Raw genomic sequence first — 22,492 nt, 5'->3', positions numbered from 1 at the left:
TTTTACTCACAGAAAAGCAGCATGCCGATTTGTGATGGTTCTAGGAAATAACTTCCTTAGTTTGGCATGATCCTGCAAGACAATATCCAAGTGGAAGATCTGCCCTAAACAGGGCCAGCAGAAAGGGCAGCCATGGTTGGGCACCTGCCAAGGGCCTACATCCTAGCAAGTGCCCACTTCCAACAGCCTCCTCTTCTTCACTGTGGCAACCAGCTTGTTCACCTGCCCTTCTCTCTGCTCCAGAGGATGGTGGTGGTAAGGAGGAAGTGCAGCAGATGCCACTGCCAACTTGCATACTGGCTCTTCCCCCATCAAACAAGCACATGGTATCAAGGATTAGAGAGGATGAGGGGTGATAGAGCTGGTGGCAATGGCAGTGGGAAGGTTGACTCACTGAGGGAGGAGGTCCATTGAAGGTGTCTTGTTCCCAAAAACCCTAGAAAACCTGGAGCCAGTACTGGCCCTGCCTGTAATGTATCTGTTTACATCAAAAAGCAAGAGTCAGGGTGGAGTATTCTGTGAGCTACAACTGACACTGCAATGCTATGCACTCTTTCTAGGATGTGATTGATTTATGCAGGGCTCCAGTTTTACCTGATTAATCAAACTGGTCAATCAAAGTTCTGTGCTCCAAAATACCTTGCACCTTGTTCAGTCTAGCCTCTTCCCTGTCCCCTGAAATGACCCCTTTGGCCCACCTCTGAGGTCACTTTCCTGACCTCAGAGAGCACCATGCTTGGTTCTTTCTGGGTGGGCTACAAGAAGGTGTGACATTGGAGCTCTGGTTCCCAGCTACGAGGTTGGAACTTTGTCCACAAGTCTGGGAATCCACAAAATTGTATTGCCCTTCAAACAATGTATCATCGCCCCCTTACTGTGTCCTCAAAAAGACACAGTCCTATGCAGGTTTAGCTAGAATAAAGGCCTACAGCTTCCAGTGTGCTCCAGCCAGACCTTTTTTCCCGTTTAAACTTAGGATGACACCTTAACATTTATTAAGGTGTATTAATAAATTATTTAAAAAATATATTACTGTAAGCCATCCTGGGACGATTTCCATGTAGGATGGGGTAAAAATATTTTAAATAAATAAATAACAGTTCTCTGATCATATTTTAGCCTTATGTGTAATAGGCATACATGTAGCAAGGCTTGTTTGTGCCTGAGGATATATTTAGCCATGCCATGTTACACAGGCATTCAGAAGGCGTGATAGACCAGAATTCTAAACATTCTCCCTTTTGTGAATCGAGCGATATGCTGGTGCGACCCACGTGATTGCTCCCACTGTGAGCAGGGGAAACAGACTAGGGAGCTTCAGGCCCAGGTCCCAAATCCAGCCCACCTGAGGTTCTATCCTCGCTCTCTGGAGCTCCCCAGATGGCCACTACCTTTTCCTAAGCGCTGGTGGTTTGGTGGACAGTTCCTCCAGCCACACACACCTGGGCTGGCCAGGACTTGGTTGTCTGTACTGCTGCAGAAGGAATTCATCCCCCATATTGTGTTTAGGGAAGAAAAAGGAAGCGTCTGTGGGATTCCTGAAAGCCTTGGAAGATTCTGTAGTGCATAGAAATGTCAGTAGATGGGAGGTGAAGTTTAGTTGAAGGCAACAGCTCAGCTTTTTTTAGTAGAAGCCTGTATGCTTTAAAATGACCCTGCTCCTTCTATCATGAATTCAGATGGTTATCTTGTATAATTAGAAAAACAAAATTAAACTGTCACTGAAAGTAGCCTACACAAGAATTATACAAAAATGATGTCACATAAAACAAAGATGTGCAACATGTTTGTTTTTATTATTTATTTACAACATTGATGTACTGTTCCACTTCTAACACATTCTCGAATGGTGAACAATAAAAAGATTAAACAGGGAGAATAATAAATAATATGTTTAAAAGGTTGTATCATAAAACCATGGCTGGTCAGTGAAGAAGGGCTTCCCGAAATCAAGATCTTTTCATGTGGCTCTGAAAACAACTCAGTGCTGGTGCCCCTCTGACCTAACACAGGATAATGTAAAGTTTAAGGAGCATTTATTTATTCTAAATCAATGAAAGTATCTTTATTTGTCATAAATATGTTCTGCTTTTTCATGAATCATACCCAATGTGGCTAACAACCATAAAGAACAACAGCAGCAAATTTGTAAATACATTCAGGGAAGAACTGGTATCAAGACATTACAAGAACACAGACAAAAGTTTAATAAAAAACGAGAGCTAAAGGGCTGTCTAAACCGAAAGGTTTTCACACAGTAGCAATGGGTCATGATTAAACACCTGCTTTGCATGTAGAAGGTTCCAGTTTCAATCCGTGGCACCTCCAGGTGGGGCCTGAAAAAGCCATGCCTGAAACCCTGGAAAGTCTCTGCTCTCCTCTGTGTCCACAATAGAAGGCTAGGTGGACCAAGGATCTGACTCTGTATATGGCAGCTTCCTATGTTCCTAGTGGGGAAGAGCCATTCATGAGAGGCAAGGGAAGTCTCTCTCAAGGGAGGATTCCAGAATCTGTGAATGGACACAGAAGAGGCCTTCTTACTCTCTCATTTGCACCAAGCACAGCTCTGAAACTGCAGGATATGCAAAACGCTCTCCAGAAAATCTTAATGTATGGCAGGCAAACAACGAAGGCAAGGCTGGGAGCAACTGAACTATTCATTCAGTTCTCTTGAAGCTTGGAACAAACATACAACCTTGAAAGATGGAGCTTGACTAATGTGAGATTGCAACTTCCCTGCACTGTTTCCAAGGGAAAACAGCTCACTTGAATTGCCCAGAGCGCTGATGTGGTTAAAGCAGTACACACTGCTCTCTGTCTTGTGTCACATCTTAGCTATGCAAATCTACAGGACTGAGTTTAATAATGTCCCTTCTCATTTCCAGCTTCTTGTTTGGAGCTTAACCCATTTGGCCCTAAATACACTAACAATGAGCTTACTTCCATGTGAGTGAGTAGAAACTGCAGCCTAACAGTGCAATCTTCTGCACTTTGACTCAGAAGTAATATAAGTGGCGCTTACTCCCTCCTAAACTGTTGTGGGATTGCAACCTAATTCTGTGCTTTCTTGTAATTCAAGAGGTTGAAACATCTACATGTAAAATGTAATTTTCACCTGATTTCATTGATTCTGCTCTTTATACTTTAGATGTCCATGGAACTTATCCTGTGGTAAAGGAGTGGTTCGTATACCCTGGGAACTCCCTACAGCAACCAGACCTAATACAACCAAAGCAACTTCCAGGTAGAATGAAATTTCTTCTTTCTTTCTTACTTACTTACTTAAAGCTTTTCTACCCCATCCCCTACAGAATGTATCAGGACGGCTTACAATAAATAAGTAGAATAAAACAAATCTCACAGCATACAACCATTAATATACTAAAACCCCAGTTAAAATCAATTAAACATTGCACTGAAAGTTGAAGCAAATATGATATTTAACAGTTAAAGACAAGTAATCTTGCTCAGATATTCTTTGAAATGTTTTGGTTTTGGAGACCCAGACAGCATTCAAAGGTCAGCTTGGATAAATGCATTTATTTTTGAAATGGGTAGCCTGCCAAGATGGCTTTACCAGCCCTCAGGGAGGCTTGCAACATAGAAAAATAACTAACATCAACCCATGAATTCCACATTTTAAAAACAGAAGAATGACATTAAAATAATAACAAACATCTATGGCAGCCTAGTTCAGTTTCCACATAAAAGATCAACAAAGGTCCAGACAGAATTAATTCTCATATACATGTTTAAATAAAAGTATATCCTTTGGCCCGTGCAAAACCTAATTGACCTAACTGAGTAGACTTGGGCTTACCTGAAAAAGATGTTTCACACCTAGGCACCAAAGCCAGTAAAGTCCTGCCCTACTGGCACCAAAGCCAGTAAAGTCTGACAAATAAAATAAATGGGAATCTGCATAGTTCTTTCAGTATGGGTCTGATGTTCACCTGCTCTTCTAGACCTGCTGATCCCAAATGGACATTCCCCCAACAAGTGGTATGCCACATCTGGAACCATTTGAAGTTTCTGGACCATTCTCAGAGGCAGCCCTACAAAGAGTACATGAGTGTAGTCCAGTCTGGAATTTACTAAGGCTTCTCCTTTTCTAGAAGCAGCCACAGCAACCGCTGGCAATAAATGTCACCTGGGTCTTCAGTGGAAGAGGTGGAGTCCCACTTAGGACAACCAGACCTCACCTCCAGTTAGAGTCTCTTGTCTAGTCTGGATTCAGACTTCTGTAACCCTGTAACCCCCACACAGGATAGGTGGATATGATTTAGATGGACGAGTTTAAACCTGTTCTGCCCATGTACTTACAAGGAAGCATTTGGAGCCTCATCAGGCCCCAGGCTCCAAATGCTTCCTTGTAAGTAAAAAGAAAAAGACTAGACTGCACGTTGCCTTGTGTGGTTAAGCTCTGAGAATGAGGAACCTAAAAAGCTTAGGATTTCTCTACAGTAGTGCATCTTGCTACATTAGTTGCATGTTAGGTGTATAGAAATGCCCCCAAACCCATGGATCCGCAGGTCGGTACTGTTTTGGAGGTCGGAGCTGTATAGTGATGATGCAGCTCTCCAAAGAGAACCCAGACTGGAATCAAGCAAAGTGAATACAGTTGATTCCGTTACATGACTTTTCAGCAATACAGCAGTCACAGCTTTGGAAGAAATCTTGCATCTCATAAAGTGGAGAAATTTTCTTCTTAGGAAGATGCTTTGACACCAGTCTATCACTCTCAGAAAATGCTTTACAAAGAATAAAAAGTATGTGGCTGTGTAGACATATGAGGAATTTTGGCCAAAAATGCCTGGAAGCAAAACTTTATAATATAAATTGCCTTTCAAGTATATTTGCTCTAATTCTATAATGAAAGGCTGTCCACTTCTATTTCGGTGCAGATTAGTAAAGAAGAGGAGAACTCCCAGAGTTTATTTTTAGGGTTCAGTTCCAAAACAAATATTTTTCAAAAAAAACCTCAAGTCCATGTTTGTATGCCTTAAATTTTCTCATGAAACTCTTTATTTTCTGCAACATGAATCCGTGGCTCACCAAATAAGGAGCTTGGCTGCATGACACTTTTAAATCTTAAAATGCTCCGGTAAGAAGTTACTACATTTCAATCAAAGTCATTCTAGTAAAAACAAATGTAACATTTTGTTTGCTTGTTTAAAGGCTAATTTTGGAATCTATATAAATTTGCTCCCATCTCATTTGTCCATGAACTTTTCTATTGCTATTAAGGGAAACAAAAGGCAAGTATGAAGTCTTGCTCTGTGCTTGCTATTGGTATTGACTCGCTACTGTTTAACATAGTCACAACTTTGATCTTCAATTCTTTTGTCATCTCGAAACATTTTCTCCAAAAAGATTCAAGTATATTTCATTTAGATCAGAAACTGGTACCTTATACATGGATTTTAAAACTTAAAAGTGGATGATAACAGCATATTTGAGGGGCTGTGAAAGTTCAGCTATATCCACTCACCAATACATTATGAACAGACCATAATTAGATGGTCTGTACTGACATGTAGTGGCCACAATCCATCCCCCTCTCCCCACACCTCCCCACAACTGCCTGTGCATGAGAACAGACAACATGTTATAGAAAACCCTCTTCTTCCATGTTGGGCAAGCTAAAGTGTGGAGCACTCCAACATAGCCAAGTAGATTGCTTCAGATAGAAGATCGTCTGGCTGTCCACTACTCTCCAGACCCCCAAGTGGTTCACTAAACACAGTTTGAAAAGGAGAACCGCTCTTGACTCCAGTGAGGGTGCTGCTCTCTGAGCAAGGGTAACAAGGATTGTCGACACAGAGAACCCCACTGCAGCAGAAATATAAACAATGTATTAGGACTTTACTAGAAATGAATACATTTCACTCAACTTCATTTATATGCAGTGGAGTCCTATGTCTGTTCACTCAAAAGTTCATCCTATTCCCATTGCTTTCAAGGCTGCAATTTGAAGCATATTTACTAAAGAAAAAGACTTGTACTCAGTAAATATGTTTGAGTAAACATGTTTTGAATTATATTATAAAATCTTTATATGCTTGCCAGGATTAGTACTATCAGTGACTTGTAGTTTGTCACCAATGATGCAATGGTCAGGGATGAAAAGTGAATATTCATAGAACATTTTTAAAAACAGAAATATATAAGATATAAAGCATAAAAATGGACTGCTCAGCTATATTCACTCATCAATACATATGAACTTTCAACACAAGAAAATTCCCAGATAAAACACTTAGATGAGACATTGGGTAAACTGGCAGAAGAACAAACTGGTTCCTGTTGCTTTTTAGCCTTGAGACCATCCTCCAAATACTTTGCATTGCAAGAAGAGTAGTTCAGACTAGATAATGGTTCTGGGAAAGCCCATCCCACCACCTCCACCCCTCCCCAGCTCCTGCAAGGATTAGCCCAGAGGGAGCGGGGAAGCCTGCTAATGGAAAAATCAGGTGCTTCACCTCTACAAGCCCAGGCATCCCTGCCCCATTATTTATCACAGCTGAGTTGTTGCTGTGCTCTTAATTATTCCAGTTTGTCTTTAGCTAGTGCTGTTGCTTTCATCCTCCAGGGAGAGGAAATTATTATATATCTATATCAAGAACCACACATAGAGGAACATCTGATGGAGCGCTGTGCCCCTTCCACAAGCTCAACCCGCTGTTGGCACAATGGAGATACAGTCCTTCTGAAAGCAACCAGAAACAAGCAGAAATTCCTGTTTTCTGGAAGGGGCAAGTCAGTGGAGCTTGTGCAAGGGAGCTCTGCTGACCTGTCCTGCTCTAAAAACAAGCATTTGCACCCATGTTGAGGCTTTCTATAGGAAGTGAGGAATCTCTGTTACATAAGCAGGGAGTCCCATTGACACAATTGTGTAAGCAGCCCCTCCCTGAAGTACCCATAGTTTGTTCAAAAGCTGAACATTTTGCAAACTTGCATTATGGTTGTCCTCAACTCTTATGAATTGGGAAAACTTTTCTCCAATTCTGGGACCCTAATATATTCACACCTGGAATATGTGAAAGAAAACTTTCTTATGGAATATATAAGTAATATATAAAAGCAAACTTGTCTTGCGGATGGTGGTCAAAATATTTATTTTCTGTTTTGTCTCCCTGGGCAAAAGTACCATTTGGTTAAGTGAGTTTTGTTTGCTAAATAAACAAACATTTCTTTCACCCACTGTTTGACACTTCAACACTATAATCATTTATAGTAGCCAGGTGGTTCACCCAAAGGAATGCAGCTTCTGTTTGTAATTTTAGAGGTGGGGGGACAGAAAGGGGAAGATGTGTTATCAAATGCAGCTTAATCCTTCTGAAAACTGGTATCTTTGTTTCCCTGAAGGACAAAGTAAGGCTAAGGTCATCTAGCAATCAAATGTCCTCTTTTTCCAGTCACTGACAAGATACAGTATAAACACTGGGACAGGGGTGATAAAAGAAGCCTAGAAACAATACGTGCAATGGATATACATGACTTTCCATGCATTAATACTGGTTCTTTAGAGAATAATTTAACAAACTCAGAAGATGGCACCTCAGGCCTAGGGGCCAAATCTGGCCCTCCAGAGGTTGCAGTCTGGCCTTTGGGTTCTCTAGAGAGCAGTGGCCCCTTCCCTGGCTGTGCCACCTTTTCCCTAAGCCCCACTCATTTGGTGGTTTCCTGATGTTGGTGCAGCTTCCCCAGCCCCCCTTTTTCAGAAGGCTGAAATGCCTCTTGGAAGATAGTAAGAACTTTGCACTTTAAAAGGCTGGTATGGTTGCTATTTTAGCCCCATCTGTTTTGCTTTTGGCCCTACTAATCACTTGAATGAGCCCCCTGAGATCTTCTCCAAAATGGAATTCAGTCCTTGGGCTGAAAGAAGTTCCAGACCCCTGCAATAAATGCTAGGGGTCCCAGTTTGGGTCTGTTATCCACATGCACTCTTGTGCTCTCGACTGAAGAGTAGTGATCTCCAGAATGCAGAGCAGCATAGAGATACATGTCTTGCCCTGTTTGTACATCAGAGCACACCCCACCCTGCAGCAAGTCTCTCTGTTTTAGAGAAGGCCACAGAGGTGCTTTCAAAATGAATGAGAACTTGTGGGTGCTGCAAAGCTCTTGTGCCCACACATCAGGGTGCACTTAGAATTCCTGAAGAAACCAAAAACCTGGCAGTGTGGAGTCCAGTGGCGGGGCAGAATACAGTGTCCCCTTCCTTTGCAATATTGTAGGAACAGAGCCACAAGTGAGGACCTGGGAGAATGTCAGATGGCCAGCAGTGGCTATCCAGGGTTTTAGGCAGGCACTTTCCTAGTCCTACTTGCAGGTGCTGTGGATCCAGCCTGGGACCTTCTGCATGCAAGGCATACCACTTTACTTTTCCAGCTTTACCACTGAGCCCTGGCCCCTCCCTTGGTGTAACATGAGGCCCAGAAATTTGCCTGCCAGATTGCAGCTTGCTTGGACTAGCAACAGGTACAGAGGTGGCATGGTGAGAGAGGAGGGGAGAGATTAAAGGGGATCTTTTTGAGACAGCTTGGAGTACAGTCTGAAGTGTGTATAAAAAGGAAGCAAAAAGAGCCAAGCAGCCTCAAAACTCTCTGATCTTTTGCCTGAGCTAATAAATCAATTTTACAACTCTTCAGCCTCATAATCCTATGCCACAGTAAGACAGGTCCTTTCCAGCCCTGCTGCCCCTAGATTTGAGTGGCTGTGTCTTTGGTATGTCTTGTGTTTGAGAGCTGTACATATTTGCACTGTAAGTAGTTGCTGTAAACTGTGAAAAAAGAAAGAAAAAAGAAGTTTGTCATCATTTCCTGGTACAGCTCGATGAGCAGCGCTTGGCGTGGCTTGCTCCTATCACAGTCCAATGGCAGATGTCTTTCCTAGGTGGCACTCCTAGTTTGAGATTGCTGTGGCTCGGCAGAGGACCAGAAGATGAAAAGCGCCGCTACTGCACATTCCTGGCATGCTTTCAACTTCAAGATGTGGCAGAGGAGCTCCAGGCTCTGGAAGCTCCCACTGGGGCTGTCTGCACCCTGTTGCTCTACCTCATACTGCAAGTAAAGAAAATTCTAATTTTGTAACATCTCGTCATACCCATACGTACAGATGATTAAATTATGGACAGGTGGATAGATTAATGTAGCAAGTGAACTGATTTCTGCTCTTCTTACAGTGCAGTCCTATGCATATTTCCTCACAAGGAAGCTCCACTGAATTCAGTGGGAGTAAGTATGTATAGGATTGTAGCCTTAGACAGAAGGTTCCCAGCACTACCAGTCAGAGGACATGATGCAGCTATTCTGTCTTTTTGCTCCTGAACTGAATTTTTGCCGAAGATGTAGTAGAAAACACAGGAAAGGATAAATGAGAAATTTGGTCCTGGTTTTGACCAAAATTTTCCAGGTTCACACCACTTGGAACAAAACATGGACCCACAGTACATCCAACTTGTGATGCCACAAGAACAAAGCATTTAATTGTGTAATTTTAAAAATGCACATCAAAGATTGTTTACTTTTTAAAAATACACACAAAGTTCACCTAAAGCTTGCGGTCTGATATGGGCACAAATCAGAACACACTTCCAGGTGGAATTCAGAGAAACCTGAACTTTAGTTCTGCAAATTCACACATCCCTCACTACAGGTAGAAGATGATGTGTGGAAGCCCCATAAAATTCAGTGAATGAGGCTGGGCAATGGCGTGATAGAAGCCTTGCCTGTAAGGAGCCTAAATCATTTTGTTGGTCTAATTGCTATATTGAGATTGTGGTTTCTTAACAAGGAACAACAAACACATTAGCAGAGGCGATGCTGTTCTCTTATGGACAGACAAGAGCATGAGAAGAGCTATGCTTCTTATCATAATCCAGGCAGCTGCTTTGGATGAAACTCTCTTGCTGTGCAACATCACACACTATGGAATGCGCTCCCCAGAGAGGTCCGCCTGGTGCCAGCATTATATGCTTTTCGGTGCCAGGTCAAGACCTTTTTATTCTTTCGTACTTTTAATGTTTAATTTTAAGTATGCTTTTATGCTCAGTTTGTGGATCATTTCTATTGTATTATTTGGGTATCTATGTATTTATGGGATTTGAACTGTAAGACATCCTGAGACCCACTGGGTATTGGACGGGGTAAAAAATTACTCAAATAAATAACAAAGGCCTCTACCAAAAAAAAATGTATTGGGCATTTGGAATTAGAGCACTATTTTCTGTATTATGTATAATCATTAAACCACGTCTTGATGGCCCCATGAAACACTTGCTAGAGGGGGTGTCTCTTGCAGATATGTGGTTCAACAAAAGCAGTGGACATGCCATAGTCCTTAATATCAAAAGCAGCTTCAAAACCATGCACACATGCAGGAAATCTTCCCGACCTTGAAACTAGGGCCCCGTTCTGGTCTACAGACAGCTCTTATACCTGTGGAATAATGTGCACTTTTGGTCTACATGTAAGGAATTCTGGTTTTCCCTGATGTTATCTTTTATGGCTCCGATATCCTCATACCCTCCTTTCTACCATTGCCTTATGTTGCATACTCACACCACCCCCTTGGGGCAGACACAGCCAAAGGTCTTTGGGAAGAGGAGACTTGAGAACAGGACCTTATTGTATCTTACTTTGGGCTCTTTGACCTTTCTTCATCCCATAACTGAAGAATTGGCAGACAGGAATATGAGTAAAGATTTGGACCCAAAACTGTTATTATGTCAGTGAAAGCACAACGCTTGCAGAATACAACTTCCCTGTGCTCTCCTCCTCCCACCCCTCCCATAACCACCAAAACTCATTTGGAGGGTTGAGGAAGCACAAGTGATATCTACAAGTGGTTCTGCATCCAGCACAACTAATGGTACAGGCTGTGGTCATGGATGATTATCCAGAATCAAACAAGGACATAGGAGGGATTTTGGCATGGGAAACTTGTCAGGGGGGCATCTAAAGAATGATTCCAATGGGTCACCTTTCCCCCACCTCAATAAAGGAGTAAGTTAATTGGTAGTCAATGGTTTAGGGGAAATGTTGACTTGTCTGCTCTGCAGGTTATTTGGTACTTCTCTGATGTACTGGGTCACATTGGTTAGAGTGCATTAAGACTTGAATATCCATTTATTCTGATGATTTTATATTTGCAAAGCATCTGAGGTTGAACCCAGAATTTGCCAAACTTGAGTAAACCCACTAAAATTGATGGGACCTAAATTTGCCATGTTTTTAAAGTGTGACCAAACCTGGATCTGACCCCCTCCCCATGTTTTGTTTGGATGTCTGAACACCATGTGGTTTCCATTCCAGTTCAGGTTCCTTTTGTTTAAATCTCTCTGCAAAGACTTAAATATTTGTGTGTCATGCTCCAGCAAAATTTTAGTTGAATTTTATTTCATATTTTGGTCCAAGAAAGGGCTAAGGAAGACAGGACAGGAGAAGCCTTGCCTACAAGGTACACTGAAAAACTCTGATTCACAGAGTTTCTGTCCATATACATTTTTAAGAGGGATAAACTGAAGTGGGAGAACATTTCCCCTTTTCAAAGCGGTATAGTTCTGTTGTGGTAACAGTAAATCACACTTCCAGAAATCTCATTGTGTGTACCTCAAATGGGCACTGATACATTTATTTATTTATTGCATTGCTTGCACACATGCTACCTATGTTCTGGGAAAGGATATGACACAGCTCACGTCTGATTGGGTACCACACCTTCTTCTCCAGATGCCTTCTTGTCTATGTCTGTGCATTCTGAGTAACTGCTGAGTCAAGGGGCACTACCTTCCACACATGTTCAGAGGAAGTAATTCAGCCTATCATTCAGAGTGGAGACCAGTGTAGAACACCTGGCTCCTTGCCATGAAAGATAAGGCTAGCAGTGGCTCCTAGCCCGCAGTCTCGGTAGTATGCCTCTCAACACCAGGTGCTGGGGACCACGAGCACCCGCACCCACCACCCACCGCTTCACCACAGAATGCTTTGCTAGATAGGCCTTTGGTTTGATCCAGCACAGCCATTCTTATGCTCTTATCTTCTCTTTATCAGTTAATTTCATAGTCTAAACTAAGGGTAACATTAAAATAGACAACAGACACCAGTCACAGCAGTTTCTTAACTGAATAAATTCCCATAGCCTGCAGCAAGAGAGGAAAGGGAAGGAAATTGCTGTCACACGAGTCTTTGTTCCTGCCTTTGTACTTAGCATTGCAGCTCAGCTTGCTTTAGTTCTATCAGCTTTCTATCCATGTTTCTATTAATTCAGTCAAACATTAAGGAAGCTATTTAATAAAGGTCCCCTCACTTTTTTTTGCAGGCTCCAGAACTGTCTTGCATGAAACAGCAGTACAGATTAACAAAGAGCAAAGAAATCCTTTGTGCAGTGGTAATAGTACAGTGGAGCAGAACTAGAATTGGATGGCGTGCATCTAAAGAATTAAAAGCAAATTACAACACCCTAAATATGCCATCTCACTTCTATAGCCAGAAACCACCAACCACAAAGCTTCAAATCCATTGTATTCTTTTTGATGTCCAGCCAAACCCTTTTTATTTTCCCACAATTTTAATGTTTAATTGATTTTAACTGGGGTTTTAGTATATTAATTGTCCGATGCTGTCGTGTTTGTTTTATTTTGCTCATTTTTGTACGCTGTCCCGTGACATCTGTAGTCATCGGTTTAGAAAAACTTTAGTAAATCAGTCAATAAATCAAATTGAAGAATACTTAAATCCAGTAAATACAGTATATCTTCACATTGACATGTATGTTCATATGAAGCAGGGTTGTATTATATGTTGTTCCACACTGATCCCCTTCTGACTACAACTTTCTGATTGCTTTGCTTCATAATCACCAAAGCAATAGCAATTGTGTCTGGGTTGCACCAAATAATATTTTCCAAATTAAGTACAAATCATGGGTCAAGTCCCCTGCAAGAGGAAGGGCTCCACGTGTGTCCCTCCCCTTTTTGGGAGATTTCCCTCTCACCATCTCATCTCATTCAGCAGGAGTCTGCTGAGTCCTGCTGTTGCCCTTTCAGGGCTTAGAGGAGGCTGCTGTGGGAAAGAGGGGCTGGGGAAGTCCACTTCCATGGGAGCTGTTGATCCAGCATAAAGCTGGGCCCAAGCTCTAGAGTTTTCCCAGAGGTCAACATGGGAAGGAAAGGATTGGGGAGAATAATTTATTTAGAACAACAAGCACCAAGAGTACCTCTTGCTATTTGCATATGCACAGTTCATTATAGAATTATCCAGGAAAAATGAGAGACAAAACAGTAAGCTGAGCTTTGTGTGGGGGTTGCTGAAAGCAGCAGAGTTAGGACAGGGAGTCTGTGTTGGGAAAGCCTTTTCTTTGTTTGTTTGTTTGTTTGTTTGTATAACTGGGTTTTCAAAATATGTGCATGAATAAGACCATGGTGAAAAGATGGACATTCCTGTAAGAAGGAATTTAGATAATGGAGAAAAGAATGAACTTTTTCATAGCTCTGAGCTAAGTTTCCTTTAAAAAAAAAATCTCTCTTTTTCTCAGGTGGGCAGCCTCTCTTTGGAAGACTTGAATGCTTTTATGGCTCAGGCACTGTGCCTTAAGGGGAAGTCAGCTGCTCAGCTTGCAGACTTGCAGGTACAGACATGACTCATCTACTAACCTAATGTCTTAACCCTAAAATGAACAACCTTTGGCTTCCTCTTTGACCTTTTCTCTCAAATTCAAATTTAGGAGATTAGATAGGGGGAACAGGATGTCCTTTGATTATCCTGATTTATTTATATCCTTCAGTTGCATAAACAAGGATTCTTGCTTCAGTGTGTCAGGCTGGTGTTCCAAAGATTTGATGTGACTTGGAGCCCTCAGTTTTCTGCTAACCACTATTGCCACCCAGATGGGACTGATTCAGACACCTCTCCTCCATCACTGTCACTGCCTGCTGATCTTCCTCTTACAGCCAGATTAGGGACTCGACTCCATGAAAGGTCCAGATACCTTTCTTTTCCTTCTGATGCAGGTATTCTTAGTTCCTCACCACCCTCTTAGGATGGTCTAGTGAACTATTGAGTCGAAACCTTGTCCTATGGTTTAAGCATTGGTTACAACTGTGGGTTACCTCTTTCCTTACAGCCTAGAACACCTGGTAGGCACATCACAAGCAGCCCAGAAACAGGGCATCTCCGAATTGGGTAACTCCACTTAGCTGCAGTCAGGCATCGAGATTCAGCATGTTTACTTTTGCTTTATTTATGACAACCCAGGGTATGAAAAAGCCTTGGGTTGTTGTAATGTGCAAACTGGAACTAGTATCTAGTGGAGGGTGGAAAAGACAGTCATTGTTACAGAGGTCAGGACTGAAAGTTCACGTTACTAATTCAACCACAAGTTCTTTGTCCAGCCAGTTTTCAACCGGTAGGGAGACACTGTAGAAATGACATGCAAACATTGACATTGACATGAAATTGACATGCTGCAAACTAGCTTTTGTAGTTCCAAACTGCATTGCCCTGAGCATATAAACAAATAATTATTTCAGCAAAAGATGCCTTAAGGTATAAATATGACTTCTCCTACTGTAGCAGATAACTGGAATTTTGAGTTTTCTACTGACTGATGAAGCACCAAGTCTTAGTAGTAATCCTTTGCTGATAACTAAAATGTTTTGGATCATACGAACAGATGCAACATTTCCCCCCACTACCCATCACTATCATGCAAGCAGACTGTGCTGGGCTTATTTAAAATTTATTCCAGGGTTGTAATCCTGTTTTGTAACATACAGGTGTTTGTGTGTGTGTGTGTGTGTGTTGTTATGTCCAGCATAAGCTACCCAAAGGGGAAGGAAGCCTCTCTTTCTGGTATGTTGGGTTACCTGGAACTGCCACTAGCGCTGTTTGAAACACTCACTCGCTTGATAACCAGGCAAATGAGCCACTTGCAGGTCGTGTGTCTGTGACATTTCCCACTGTTCGCTGGCATAGTTACGCTAGAATTCCAGGCATGCTCTGCCTGCCTTCGGTGTCCTGTCAGTACCTGCCTTGTTCCTGCTACCACTCCCTGTGTGTTTGGCATTTACATCTGCTGATTTTGTCAAAGAATTTTAGTGCCCTGTAGAATTAGCATTACATCTGCATAATACAGGAGAGAAAATAAACACTGTAATTAAATCAGTGTGGCTCCATACTGAAAGATTTTTTTTTCTTTGGGGCAGGGGGACACACAACACAGGATTTTCAGAATGTTTAAATGCCTGGCTTTGTGGCCTCACACCACATAAACCAGTGTGTGAATATGACATGTTTACACTTAGTTTATATGCATGTATTTTAAATGCATTCATTGATAGGAATACCTTTAATGTGGATTTGTAAACAGCTCTGAATTCACTTTTATCTGACTGACTATATGTTTGAGGCTGCTTTCCTCATAGGTCAGGATGTGGTGACAAATTTTCCTTCTTTGTTCTTTGGTGCTTGCTATCCTGTGATGTGAACTTCTGAAGCAAAAATAACTGAAAAATCATGAATGCTCTACTGTAGGATCTTATCTGTGTCCACGGTTGCCCTAGTATCTCTACAGCTCTGTATGTGAAAGACACATCATATCCCAGGGGAAATAAATTGCAGGAACAAACTACATGTTTTGCTAATCATGCAGGTGATCTTGATATTTTTCTTTACTGTAACTGAACACAGTCCCAATTCAGGTAGGAATCAGCCACTCAGAGACAGAAATATTGAATGCTTGCTCTCATTTTTTAGTGAAATTCTACCCCTTTCTCCACAGGGTTAAAAAAACAGGAAAAATGACTCCATTGGAATAAGTGGGAGCATTTTTTATTCCCCTTCCATGTGGGGGTGGAATTTGGGGGTACATGAAGAAGGTCAGTGGTGAGGCTGAGGAGAATCAAGAATATGTATACCGGTTTTGATATTTTCTACATCAGGCATTTATTGTACAGTTGATTTTTTTCCCTATACAGGTGCATTCACAGGTTCTATATATGACATCATGATCCTCTAATTTCAATTCTGTTTTTGAACCACACTTTCAGTGAGGTTTTTTAGAGCAGGGAAAATGCAACAGTACTTGTAAAATTAACAGAAAATACTTTTTTCTCTTGTGTGATTTTGCTATTCCTCTATATCACAGTGCCACCTAGAGGTTATGTAGTGGAAAAGCAGGAAACGAAATATGCTTTGTATGGTGCTTGGGTCTCTGTTCTGCAATGAAATTGAAAGTCGATACAGACGATTTACACATTCATGTAGTTCTCATTCTGTGTGGATATTCTCTGGTCAGCCTACACAGTAAAAACTAAAATAACATAATTAAATGAAATAATTTAAATAAATAAAAATATACAGGCCAACTACAGAGAGGGACAAGATGTGCTCCCTCCATTCTTTGGTTCAGCCTCTTTCACCAGAATGGTTCTTCCACCAAATGTGGCAGCACAGCAGTGGCAAAAGCATCCATACTTTTCTGTCCAATTTCTTCTGTAAACCACTGCAGTGGTTTAAAAGGAACAAATTTAGTGCGGAAACTAATTTGTCCCTTTTAAGTCTCCAGAATGGGTCACCAGCAGAGTTTGGTGGAAAGCCGCTTATCTTGGTGGCATTTTCCACTGTAAAATTTTGGCAGTATGATGGTGCTAGCAGGAGTGTGGCCCCTGGAGTTCTTGGGGAGCAGTGGCCCCCAAGTCCCCCATGTGCCACCCCTATGTTTCTCACTCATGGCCCAAGGCATTTTTGTGTTGCTCTCTTGCTGTACAAACTTTCTGACAATATGGTGCAGGCCCATAGAGAGGCACTGCCGTGCCAGGGACAGCCAGAAACCAAAAGGAGGATCAGGTGAGGACTCTCAGCAGCCCCCCTTCCATCAGTTTTAAATGCCTTGTTTTTAATTGCATTTTTAGCCCATTTCACGATCTTGATCTACAATTTGCATGCATGATTTATCCATGTCATATAGAACAATATACTTCATGCTAGGATCCGTAAATCTATATTTATTCATGCCATGCAAACTGCAAGTGAAGTTTGTTTGAGCTGTTGTGTAGATAGTTCAGTCAATAGTCCATACCAGGTGTTTCATAGGCACAATCCAACATCCCAGGTGGTCGCCTGGCTGTCAATAGAGCCCTGAGCACAGCAATGTGCAGTCGTGTGTGAATGACTCATAAGAACATACGAAGAATCGCGCTGGATCAGACCAGAGGCCTGCCTAGTCTAGCATTCTCTTTGCACAGTAGCTAACCAGCTGCCTACTGGAAACCCACAAGCAAGACATGAGTGTAACAGCACTCCTCACCCATGTTCCCCAGCAACCATAAACAGAGGCTTATTGCCCCGATACTGGAGGCGATACGTAGCCAAGAAGTAGCCATTGACAACCTTATCCTACACAGAATTTCCTAATCCCTTTGACAACCATCTAAGTTGCTGACCATCACTTACCATGTGGTAACAAATTCTACAGGTTCGGCACTGTGTGAAGATGCACTTCCTTATTTGTTCTGAATCTCCCTCCATTGAGCTTCATCAGATGACCCCAGGTTTTCGTTTTTAAGCGAAAAGCTGCTCCCTATCCGTTTTCTCCACACCTGTTTTGTGGTGCTTTCTGTGTCAGGTCACCATACTGGGACCTCCCACATGGCAAATATTACATCCATCCATCCTGCTTTGAAAACACTGAGAATGGATATATATATTTGTATGAAAGTACACTGAGACCTATGATGCTCTGAAGAACTTTACTGAAGAACTTTATTGTGACAGGAACGTGCCATCGCATTTATGAAACCGACTGCAAATGCCTCTGAAGTGCCACCAAAATTCATGATCTCTTTGGAGTAAAATCTGAAGTACTTGGCTTTCCTGTCAGGAAGCGCACCGCCAGGTCCAAGAAGAGCAGAGAAGCCTCTTAGTGAAAGCCTGTTGCATCATGGCCCCTGGTGCAACACCTGCCATCTCAGGGTATGAGAGGAAATCTCCTTCCTGAAACCAGAGCAGCCACCCCATGTGAGGGTCCAGAAGCAAAGAGCCTGCCTCTGATGGACCAGCTGCCTCACTACAAGGCAGCTTCCTGTTCCCCAAGGTGTTATTAAGTATAAAATGAAATCACTTTTCCTGTGTAAGGCTCAAGGTGAGGCACAACCAAACGGTTGGCCAGCTTGCGCCTTATATTTTTGAGAGCTTGTATTAGAGTTTCGTAAATGTCCTGTGTGCTGTGGAATAGCATTCCCTCTGTCATTTTAAGCCCAAATAGGGGGAAGTCTTACAGGAAAATATTTTGCATGTACAATTTCTACAGCTGCGGATGGATGTTAGTAACCTGGGTAACCGGTAGCCAGCTGGCTGCATGTGGCCCTCGGAAGGCTTGAGTGCAGGAGTCTGACTGTGTGTGTATGTGCTTAGCATATTCACATGTCGCAGCAACTGACCCTGGCAATGAGGCACAGTGGGCAGATTGTTCTGCAGAAAACCCACAATTTGCCAGAAGGACAATCAAGCTCACAGAGGGTGTTTGTCAACTCCTTCCCCCTCCTTTCCATATAGTCCTTCCCTCAGGTACTCCAGGGGCACCGTGGCAGGACCAACTTGCCTTCTAGCAGCCTGCCACAATTGTGAGCCATTTTTGGTGCACTTCAGCTTTTTTGCCCTTTACCTGGTTTCCTTTGTCTTTTCCTTCAGAGATTGCATCTCGCAGCTTTACAGTCAGCTTTTGCAGTCCCTGTTTTGGCAGCCTCTTCAAAGTGCTAAAGCAGCACCTGGAAGAGCTGCCAGGGAATACCCGCCAAGCCCCATTTCCTTTAATTCCTTCCCCATTCCACAGGGAAGTTCATCTAGTCTAACTTGAACCCTTCAAGGCAATGGTCAAAATTAGCTCCTCCATAGAGAGCAAGGAAAGTAAACAAAAATGGTAAGGGTTTTGTTGGGAAGGGTGTGTCAGTTCCAAGAAATGCCCTTGCTCCACCTTTCTCACTGAGAAGTTGCTCATGGCTTGGCTCTTTTCTGGACGACTCCCCTTCATGTAGCCATCAAGGGAAACCAGCCTTGGGAGGAATAGATTTTGAGCCTCTGTCAGGCAATATCCAGGGTACATCCCTCCTGCTGCTTGGCAGCAGGCACTCTCCTGGACATTGTTCCAACCAAGGCTTGCAATCTATACAGTTGTGCTTAAGTGAATGAGTATATCTGTCTAATTGTGAGTAAACATTTTAGAAAACGTGTGTGTGTGTGTGTGTGTACATTGTTTTGCATGCAGGCACCCCCTCCAGGGTGCCACTGGAACTCCTTGGAGAGGCTGTTTATAGCTGTCAGAACAAGGATTGCAAAAGGTGGCTAGATAGCTGCCTTTTACAATCTTGGGGGTGGGGGGAATTAAATGCAAATAAAGCCATGGCAAGGAGATGGGGAAAGGAGGTGGTTTGCCATCTACCCCCAGGCACTGCAGGGACAGATTGGGGGCATCTGGAACTTGCACTTGCCCAGTGGCCGTTTGGCAAGCAGCAAAGGTTTGAATGCTCTTGCAGCTCACTCACCACCACCCAGTTTTGGTCATGTCAAACCATTCTGGGTGCAACAACACAGGAAACAAGCCAAGATTTTGTTTGGGTAGTTTATAATCCAAGTTAAAACCACCTTGGGCAACCTGTATTATATGTGGACAACATGCAGTCCCACACAAATGGGGCTGAATTTCATAAGAGAATTTATCATCCATGGAAAGAATATGGTGATATTTGGCATTTGAAATTCTCTGAGAGGTACTGCTTGCAGCAGTTTTATTCCTTAAGACCTAGACTTACCCTTGTAGGGTGCTTCTAAACAGGTGGCTCTTATCACTACAGATCAAAGACATTGTGCTGCTATTTTTCTTTTTCTCCTAAACACTTTATTATGATGATTACTGAAGGGGAAAAGTACTATGCACAGGAAGGTTACCAGTGGAAGATGATGCTCACTGGAGCATCACTATTAAAAAGTCCGTGTGTGAGGCAGAGAGAGTCCAGGATAAAAGCCTTGTCTAGAAACATCCTTAGATAACAGGGAGGATCATTTGTACATTAATGGTGAAGGACTAGCAACATTCAAAAAGAACTATTTTCTAGTGCCTCCTTATTAACGATACAAAGAGCACAAGGAAAAGGCACGTTGTGTAAAAACAGAGGAGAAAACATAAAAATACGTCATTAAGCCCAACATGTTTTTGTAATGAATATCCCTTCATCACGGGTTTCCATTCATCTCTACATGTTTGATTTAACAAATGTTTTTGATACTACTTCTTTTTAAAGTAGTAGTATCTTTCTCCTCTTTTCTGCATATGCCACCAATTGCTTTGGATCTTGAAAAATGGCAGTATGTAAATACACCTTTAGTCAAAATACAAAGTCAGAGGAGGTGACGTGACTTGGTCTCAACTTGAGTTGGCATCAGTTGGATTCTTTGGAAAAGATTATGCTTCGGTCCACCTTTTCGCTATCTGGAACGTAAAATGCCATTTATTTTGAAAACAAACTTAATATGCATTCTTTTTAAAAAGGAGGAAAAAACAAGACTAAAGCTTAAGCTAAATCCTTCCTGCTTAGCAAGGTAGGAGCAAAGGCAGTGTGGCTGAACAGAAGGAAGAACTTGCCAGCTGTAGATCTGTTTGAGGAACAAAACTAGAATAACCAGTTCTTAAATGTCCCTAATGCTTCATGGTAAATATTTAACAGTAAACAAATCAGCAGTTTGGAGTTTATATGCTCAGAAAGGTTTATTTGCTGTGCTTCATAGGTCGATTTGTGTAAAGTGATACTTTGGTTGAACAAAACTCATATTTACTGTAAGCCAAGGCTCTGGAGTGAACCTAAACAAAGATCACAATATCACCTTACATTTCTGTGTCCTACCGAAAAGAACCCGAACATCAAAACAGAGCAAGAAACTCACTACAAATAGAGACCATGTTTATTAATCAAACCACAACCAGTTAAATTCACTTCCAAAGTTCAAAGGGATTCGTTTGGGGCCACGCCTACAGAACAATTTCCTGCACTCCTGTTTTGACGTTGAGTAATGTATAGGAGAGAATGTGAGGAAAAGATGGGTTTTCCCCATTTCTCTTGGGAAAAGGAAGAAGCAGCCATTCAGGTGACATCACCTGCCATGTGTGCTAATTGATTACCAGCATGGCTGGAAACATCCTTTCTGTGTGTGCTGTGAGATCGAACATGGGGAGGGCAATCCTGTTGGTTCTCCCAGCCCTCTCAGTGGCTCTAGGTTAGATATTATCAGACCTAGTAGCCTTCCCAATCACAGCTGAATTTAAGAGGTACCATGTTGAGATTGCTCCAGACTTTCCTGGAAAAACCCTGTCTCAGAAGCTGGTGTTAGGAAACTCCAGTTCCACTCCATCCCCATTTGTCTGTGGGGTGCCACGAATCTCCATCTTATCCTTCATGCCTTTAAACAGCTGCATGAATTTGCTAGGGGAACTCTGAAGGGTGATCATTATACAAATAACACTGAGTTCTGCTTTCATGTCCATCCAAAATCCCTGAGAATTGGAGAATCTTAAACCATTGTCTGGAGGTGCTTTTGGTATAAATCAAGATGAACAAGTTGAGATGTAGTGAAGTGCTGTGGACTGGGAAGCTGAGCACTCCAGTTAGAGGCTTAGAGCTGGTCTTAGGTGGGGTGGCACTTGCCCTAGACAGTGTGCAGTCTGGGAGACTTCCTGGACTCTTCTGTGCTAACTGGAGAAGCTCAGGTGGCTGCAGTGATCCAGAGTGCGTTTTGTTGCTTTAGGTTAGTAGGCCAAGTGTGACTCTGTCCAGAAAGTTCACGTTTTGGTTATTGCTACAGTAGTGACATCTAATCTGGACCTCTGGCAAGGCAGTCAGATCCTGCAACACCCATACCGCATGCACCAAGTACCAGTCCATTTCCAAGCCAAGTTTAAATTGCTGCCTTGACTTCCAAAGCCTTGGGATTAGATTGCTTGAAGGACCAGCTGCACCCACTTCAGCCTGCCTACCCACCCTTAATTATCAACAACAGAGGACCTTCTTATTTGTCCACCTTTGAGAGCAGGCCTTTTCTGCAGTGCCCCCACCTCCCTGGAACGGGTTGGCATTGGAAGTTCTTTACCCCCCCCCCCCCCAAACTGGCATGTTTTTTCAGAAACATGGCTCAGAAAACTAAATTGTTTGCTCTGGCCTTTCTCTGGGATTCAGCTGAAGGAGTGGAAAGTGATTCGGGGTATGTGTGCGTGTTTTTGCACATGCACACACACACAAACTCCAAATATATAGCATCAGAAGCATTTCGGCTAGAAGCAGACTGAAGTACAAGGCTTCATTTCTCTGTATACGATTCTGGCCTAGATGTATAAAGGCAGTTGGAAGGCATATGAAAGGGACAGGACAATCCAGAAGGACTCTTTTTTTAGCCAGTTAATCCCACCTGGAATAGGTCTTTTTCGATTGTTCATGTTGGCAGATGCT

The 22,492-nt window shown here is 42.5% G+C and overlaps 1 protein-coding gene across 4 annotated transcripts in view; it reads left to right on the top strand.

Moving 5' to 3' along the window:
• FAM120B (family with sequence similarity 120B) overlaps positions 1–22,492 on the top strand; it is a 39,583-nt gene that overhangs the window by 6,974 nt on the left and 10,117 nt on the right. For all 4 annotated transcript variants that reach the window (XM_044420944.1, XM_044420962.1, XM_044420934.1 and 1 more), the window contains exons 4-6: positions 3,149–3,244; positions 8,896–9,068; positions 13,537–13,629. In XM_044420944.1, coding sequence (XP_044276879.1) covers positions 3,149–3,244; positions 8,896–9,068; positions 13,537–13,629 — 362 coding nt within the window. The remainder of the gene's footprint in view (positions 1–3,148; positions 3,245–8,895; positions 9,069–13,536; positions 13,630–22,492) is intronic.

The sequence above is a fragment of the Varanus komodoensis genome, unplaced genomic scaffold, assembly GCF_004798865.1.
Source record: "Varanus komodoensis strain SLA01 unplaced genomic scaffold, ASM479886v1 scaffold1, whole genome shotgun sequence".
Taxonomy (NCBI): domain Eukaryota; kingdom Metazoa; phylum Chordata; class Lepidosauria; order Squamata; family Varanidae; genus Varanus; species Varanus komodoensis.
The sequence above is the reverse complement of the archived record's forward strand: the minus strand, read 5'-3'. Positions and strand labels throughout refer to the sequence as shown.